At 41.3% G+C, this 6,752-nt stretch overlaps 1 protein-coding gene across 1 annotated transcript; it reads left to right on the plus strand.

Moving 5' to 3' along the window:
- The first annotated feature begins 203 nt into the window (after nt 1–203).
- Nucleotides 204–5,634, plus strand: npm1a (nucleophosmin 1a). The gene is made up of 11 exons (XM_053646064.1): nt 204–343; nt 1,179–1,258; nt 1,652–1,771; nt 1,842–1,935; nt 2,208–2,308; nt 2,405–2,460; nt 2,564–2,624; nt 2,715–2,786; nt 3,255–3,389; nt 4,838–4,912; nt 5,036–5,634. The coding sequence occupies exons 1-11, from the start codon at nt 304–306 to the stop codon at nt 5,078–5,080; spliced, it is 879 nt and encodes a 292-aa protein (XP_053502039.1). The 5' UTR covers nt 204–303; the 3' UTR covers nt 5,081–5,634.
- Nucleotides 5,635–6,752: the final 1,118 nt, after the last annotated feature.

A 6,752-nucleotide genomic window follows, 5' to 3' on the forward strand; every position in this document is an offset into this window, starting at 1 on the left:
AGCGCTTGTGTATTAAATAAGTAAATCACAAGAAGTATATACTTTCAAGTAAACTTAAATTATATATAAAATAAAGTTAATAAAAAATAAAGTTATAATATTAAAAAATAAACGGAATCAGTCCCCTTCTTTAACCAATGGTTCCGCCTTCTTTTTGTCGTCATCGTTCTCTCATTGGTCAATATCTCGGAACGCCCATAAGTGGGCGTGTAGACGCTGGAGAACGGATCCGCGTGACCCTCCTCGTGTGCTGTAGAGGTTTTACTACACCGGCTTTTCATACAAGTTCCACGGAGAGCAGAGATGGACGCTGAGCAGATGGGCCCTCAGACTTTCCTTTACGGTACCGTTCTTATTTTTGTTATTCTCATGTTGTAATTAAAGAGTTTTGGCCTACCGTAGCTAGCTGCCTAGCATAACCGTTACCTCGTGCAGAATTCTATCATCCGTGTTTAACAGTTAAATAACTTATCAAAGTGAGGATTTAATCAGGCTGTGTTTGGGTAAAAGTCATCTTTATGATCATAAATTGTAATTTAGTTTGCGTTAGGTCGTTTGGGGGGTTTTTGACACGCGTTTGCTTCCACGCGCGCGCACATGTGTGACGCGAATTCCAAAATGGCGGCGGCGGCCTTTAAACCCTTTTTAGAAGAGATAATTATCTCTATATACATATGTGGGAGAAATGAACGTGTATTGTGTATACGTGTATGTGAGAAGTATTTCTCACGAGTATTTCTGCATTGTGGTTTTTTTTTATTAATAATATTGATAAATATAATACCGATAATGGTAAGTGGAGCGCGCGCATTTGTGATGCAGCCGGTGTCCACATTGCAGGCCTGATTATCAATTTTTTGTATTATTATTATTTAATGTTATTTTTGTTTTATAACGCAGTGCTCATTTTGTTAGCTTACTCGCCGAAACATTTCCAACGAGCTCATAAGTTGTAAGCTCTTTTCGCCAGATGGCGCACGCGCGCGCTCCGCAAGCACGTGGAGGCACCTTGTGCGTTTAAGTGTCTCCCTTTTTTTTTTTTTTTCCTCCCCCCTTTCTTTCTTCTTTTTTTTCCTTCCTTGGTCCCTTTTCAGTTCGCTGGACTCTTCGTGCTGATCGGTTACAGGTCCGCGTGTCACTCATTCATCCTGACATGTTTGTGTTTAACTATTTCACAGGCTGCGAGCTGAAGCAGGGGAAGGAAGTGATCTTTAACCCCGAGGATGACGACTTCGAGCATCAGCTGTCTGTCAGGATGGTGCGTGCATGGAGCTCGCTGTTGTATTATAAGTTTGCTAAAAAGACACCCCCCCCCAAAAAAAACAGAACTACTTGATATTTTTTGTCTGTAAAAATGTACCACGTGCTGTGAAACATAGAATCAACATCGTCTTGTGGTTCAGGCTAGAAATTGACGGTGCTTCTCAGAAATATGATTATTTATAGTGTGTGCTGTGAGTGTCTGATTGATTAACAAGACTATTACATTAGCAATTGATTTTGGTGCTTATGCCCAGTATAAATAACGGTTAGTAAAAATATCCAGAGTTGAAAACCTGTCCCTCATCCTGTTTCACAATCTAGCATTATTGTGTTAATCATAATGCCGGGTTAAAGATGGTCCTGGTAATAGTATCCTCCCCCCACACAGGCGTGCGTTGATCCGGCCACCAAAGACGAGCTGAATGTGGTGGAAGTCGAGGGCCAGGACTCCGAGGGTCAGAAGGTCAAAGCCGTGCTGGCCACGCTGAAGCCATCCACCATGCCGAGCGTGAGTGTTTCCGACCGCTGATCTTTTAACCGCCTGTGTGTTGAACCCGACTGAAATAGTCTTGTTTCAGGTGTGTCTGGGTGGATTTGAGGTCAGTCCTCCTGTTGTTTTCCGTCTGCGCACCGGTTCGGGTCCGGTTCACATCAGTGGCCAGCACCTCATCAGTAAGTAGCACGTATGCCGAGTCGAACCAGCCTAGAATTTTCTCACTTATTACATATTGCTTAAAAATGTGTTGCTTCATAATTTAAGTGGCAGATGATATCCAAGTCTGGAGTGATTGATAGGTCAGGATTTTTGTTCTCTCTCGTATGACCTGACTCCTTGGGAGCCCCGCCACCTTGGTCATGTTTTGCTCTTGTGGGATCGAGCTTCAACGTTGTTTAATGTCTGTCACTTTAGGACCGATACTGAAACTTTGTTCTTGTTGTTGTAGTGATGAGCGGAGATCAGTCTTTTGATGAAGATGATGAAGAAGAGGAGGAGGACGTGAGGACAGCTGTGAAGAGAGGTGCTCCGGCTGCTGCGAAGCCATCAGTACGTGTGTTCACTAATCACTGGGTTCACTCTGTGGGTGTGGCTTGTGGTCTGATGCTAGTACTATTCTCAACCTGGCTTTTTTTTCCTGTCTAGAAAAAGATGAAGATGGAAGAGGAGGAGGAAGACGATGAGGAAGACGATGATGACGAGTGAGTGCACTTGGGCTGCACCAGGTGTAAACTGGTTAGAGAGTAATGACTTTCTTTGTGGTTAGTGCTTTTTTATAAGTGTGAATCTGGATCTTTCTTTCAGGGATGATGAGGATGACGAGGAGGAAGAAGAGGAAGAGAGCGAAGAGGAGACACCTGTGAAGGTGACAGCGCGTTAAATCCTTGCGTGCGTTTGTGGTGTCGTAGTTTGTAGTAAAGCGCACGTGAAATTAACGTCTGTGTTTTTGTATCAGGCCAAGAAGCCGGCAGCCAAACCGCAGACGCCTGCTCAGAACGGCAAATCCAACACACCGGCGCCCAAACAGGTGTGTGCGCGTGCGGAAGTGTTGGTGCTTCCGGCACTTTCCAAGCTCAGATAAAAGTGGGTGGGGTGGAGTCCTCCTAAGGGGTGGAGCTGGGTGGTGTCAGGCCAAGAGTCCATGCAGTAGAGTGGATGAGTGTGTGTTAACATTGTTTGGTCTTGGGGTTAGATTTATAGGCAGAGTTGGATCAGATTTAGCTCCACCACCTGGACTTGCAGCTCTGCACCGAAGAAGGTCTCAAATATTTAGAACGGTTTACAAGTACAGGATTAGCAAGCTTTCTTTTGCATCCCATTATGTGTAAACCCTTAAACCACAGCACTGTTGTATTCTGGATTGTGATTGGTCAGAAAGTGTTGATTAGTGTTCTATAAAAGTGGCTCTGACGGTTGTGCAGCTGCAAACAACGGGCTTATATTAATGCACTCGCTATCATTTTGTTTTTGTTTTTCTTGCTTTCTTTCTAAACAGAACAAGACACCAAACACTGGCAAGAAGAACGAGAAGAAACCACAGACCCCCAAAAGCCCGAAGACACCCAAATCTCCACAAACACCTCTCAGCATCCCTGAGATCAAGGCCAAGATGATGGCTAGCATAGAGAAGGTGTGTTAAACGTTCACTAGGATGTGGTGTGCAAGGAAATGCATTTAGGATGAACTTTTCTCTCTCTTTTTTTTTTTTTTCTTCTTTTTTTGGCCCAGTCAGCAGAAAAGTAATTTTTTTCCATGTATTTTATCATTGTTTATATGAAAATTTTTTTTTTTTTTTTACTTCCTAACAGTTTCCTGTGCCTGCGCGCACCAGGCAGCGTTTTAACTGTAAATGAACTTCAGCTGTGTCTGATTAGGAATTCAGTTTCATACATCATCCACTGTTTCGCACCGAGCTCCAACGACTCGAATCCAGTTCCTTTTTTTTTTTTTTTTTTTTGTTAAGTTTTGAAAATCCTGCAGCTCTTGTTGAGCGTATAATAAAATATCTTTGAGGTGTATTAATCTGAATTCTAATAACCGAGCCTCAAAAAAAGGAGCGTTTTCTATAATCCACCACAGAACCGTACGGTTATTCAGTTCAGGTGCGGAAACCATTTAGCTGATGGATCTCTAAATGAGGAGACGTAATTAAAGCTAATTATTAATCTGTGTGGAAGTGTAATGGTATCCGCTGTTAGCTAATTGCAGCAGTAATTACTGGAGTCAGCAGTCGACATTATGACTTGGAGATGAGGCTGCACGGGAAATGTGGTGCCGATCACAATGAAACCTTAAAATCCGTGCTCATACTTAGTTTGTGTGTCCATGAAGGGGTGGGGCTTAAGTACAGAACTCATGATTTTTAGATGTAGATTTGTTTGGATCAAATTTAAGTGTTTTAGCTTTTTATTCCCCCATTTACGAGTATTAAACTGACTTGGGAGCGGGGCTAAGTGACACCTTAGCTTGTTTTTAGTCCAACCGGAAATCGGACTATTAAACATGCCCGTGAGCTTTGGATACAGATTTTTTTTCACCGTCCGTAAGTTGGGAGGGAGATGGTTAAGAAACACTAGGTGGTGGTGTACATTTTACATCACAGACAGAAGTGCAAAGTTGGAGAAGTTTGCATAAATTAGATGTCATGCACAGTAGCGTTATTGAAAAAAGAATCGCATCAATTCGTAAAAAGAATAAGATTTTTAACCACAGCATTCGGAATTTGTCGTTACGAACACTTGACTCGCTATTCTCTGAGGTGGATTTGGTCATCAGTAGTGTCTGTCAAATGACCTCATCCTGTGAAGGTAGGCCATTCTTTGCTATGTTAAGTTACGAAACCTAGTACGTGAACGTTACTTTGCTCGCACTCCCTTTCCGAAGTTATAGCTAGCAAGTGAGTAGGCTAATTCAACTACTGTTTCCTAAACTACTAATTTGCTGATCTGTTTAAGCTCCGCCTCCTTAGTGATACAACTTTGCTACCAAAGGAAAAGTATATAAAGTTGTTGCAAGCAATGTCGAGAGATGTGTACGTGAAGAGTGTGATGTTAAACGATGCGGTGTGTTTGTTTTCAGGGAGTGATGCTGCCCAAAATTCAGCCCAAGTTCGAAAACTATGTGAAGCACGGTTTCAAAGTAACCGATGTGAAGGTATTTACTGGATTTAACCACCTTTAATATGTTTCTGTTCAAATTCATTTAACTTTATATTAATGTAATGTAGTAATGCCCATTGTTGAATGTGTAACTAAGTATTTGCCCCCTTCTCCACAGGTGATTGGTGAGCTGTGGCAGTGGAGACAGACCGTGTCGAAATAATCCAACATTTTATTTGGTTAAATTATGTCTTGTCTCTTTTTTTTTTTGTTTGTTTGTTTGTTTGTTTTTCTCCCTCCTGAGTTCTGCATGATATCCGTGCCATTCCTTTTTAAAAGTTCCTTTAAAAGTCACTTTATTCCACGTGTGTTTGTTTTTCCTGATTCAGACCTGCCGAAGTATAAAGTCGTTCCTTCTCACAGAAGGAGCTTCATAATGTTTTATTTCACTTTTTTTAATCTTTAGTTTTCATTTATGTTCAGAAACTCCTGCTAGTTTCTGGTTCCTCTGAAAGGCCACATGTTCTAATTCTGATCTTTTAAACTTCATCATGAGTGCAGCTAAGAGAGGTTGTTTCTGAACATTTCCCCGTCGTGTGAGTTTGAAGCGTATGCAGCTGTACTTGGGAATATACTGTAAAATAGCAGAGGTTGGACGTTTATCTCCGAGAAAATCCGCTCTCTACCCGATGATTTGGGATAAATGAGATTTGTTGTACTTTTGCAATGATAGAATTTTACGGCGTAGGAATAAAGGTTTTTTTGGAAGAAAAAGTTGGTACTCTCTCTGTGACTTTTTGTTTCTCTCCACAGTGTGTACAGTTGCAAATAAAAAGCAAAATGGGATTTGAACTCCAAGTTTTGTGTTGGGGGGGGGGGGGGTCTATGGATTTTAGAGTACGGTGCTGAAGTTGTTCCTGAAAATAGAAATGAATAAAACCGCTGTACCTGACGACAAATTGTGTTTGAGCAATAACATATTTAGCCTGATGTTAAGCAGCTTCACCTGGCTAATCGTTTTTAATTGCTATGAAAGCAGAATGGGCTGTTGGTGTACCTGCTTATTTATTATATCATGCCGGTCATGATCTAATACTTAATGTTATCTTGCTTGCTATGCATCTAGCTTACTGGTTTACATATGTGCGCTAGCTTACCTGGCTAATTGGTTTAATTATGTAATGTTCAACCATAGCTTGCTTGATTTTGTTCTAATTCTATGATTAGCTAGCTTGCTGCCAAATCTGTCTACTTGTACTTTAATACTGTAATAAACTACTGACCTAGGATTTTTTTTACACACAACAGTTTACATAGAATGGTGCCGGAAGACAAAAAACACTGAGCAAATGACCCTTCTACAGCCATGAAACACCTTGCTGAGAGAGATCAGAGGAGGATCACAAGATTAGTCTTCGCTATAGTTACTCAAATAATTACTTTTCACAACCGTGATGAATAGAAAAGCATCTCAGGACACACAACACCGCAAACGTGGAGGTGGATGAGCTGCAACATCAAGAAGACCACATCTGGTTCATATCCTGTCAGCCAAGAAGAGGAGTCTGAGGCTAATACGGGCACAGACTCACCTAAACCTGATCTGACTGGATGATTGCGTTAATGAGCAGTTATACAGGTGTTCCTATTAAAGTGGACGGTGAATGTACAGCTGCCTTCTGTTACCTAGCATGCTAATAAACTCGACTACAGCATGGTGCTCTATACAACAGTTTAATCTGGCTAATCGTTTTAATTAAAAATAAATAAATAGCCTTCAGTTAGCTCGCTTGCATGAGACCCTAGCTAGTTGGTTTACCTAATTAGCTAGTTTATCCTGCTAATCACTTAATTATTTTCTGCACTAAAATATTGGTTTTTGAAAATGCTGCTGC

Source organism: Ictalurus furcatus, chromosome 16 (assembly GCF_023375685.1).
Source record: "Ictalurus furcatus strain D&B chromosome 16, Billie_1.0, whole genome shotgun sequence".
Taxonomy (NCBI): Eukaryota; Metazoa; Chordata; class Actinopteri; order Siluriformes; family Ictaluridae; genus Ictalurus; species Ictalurus furcatus.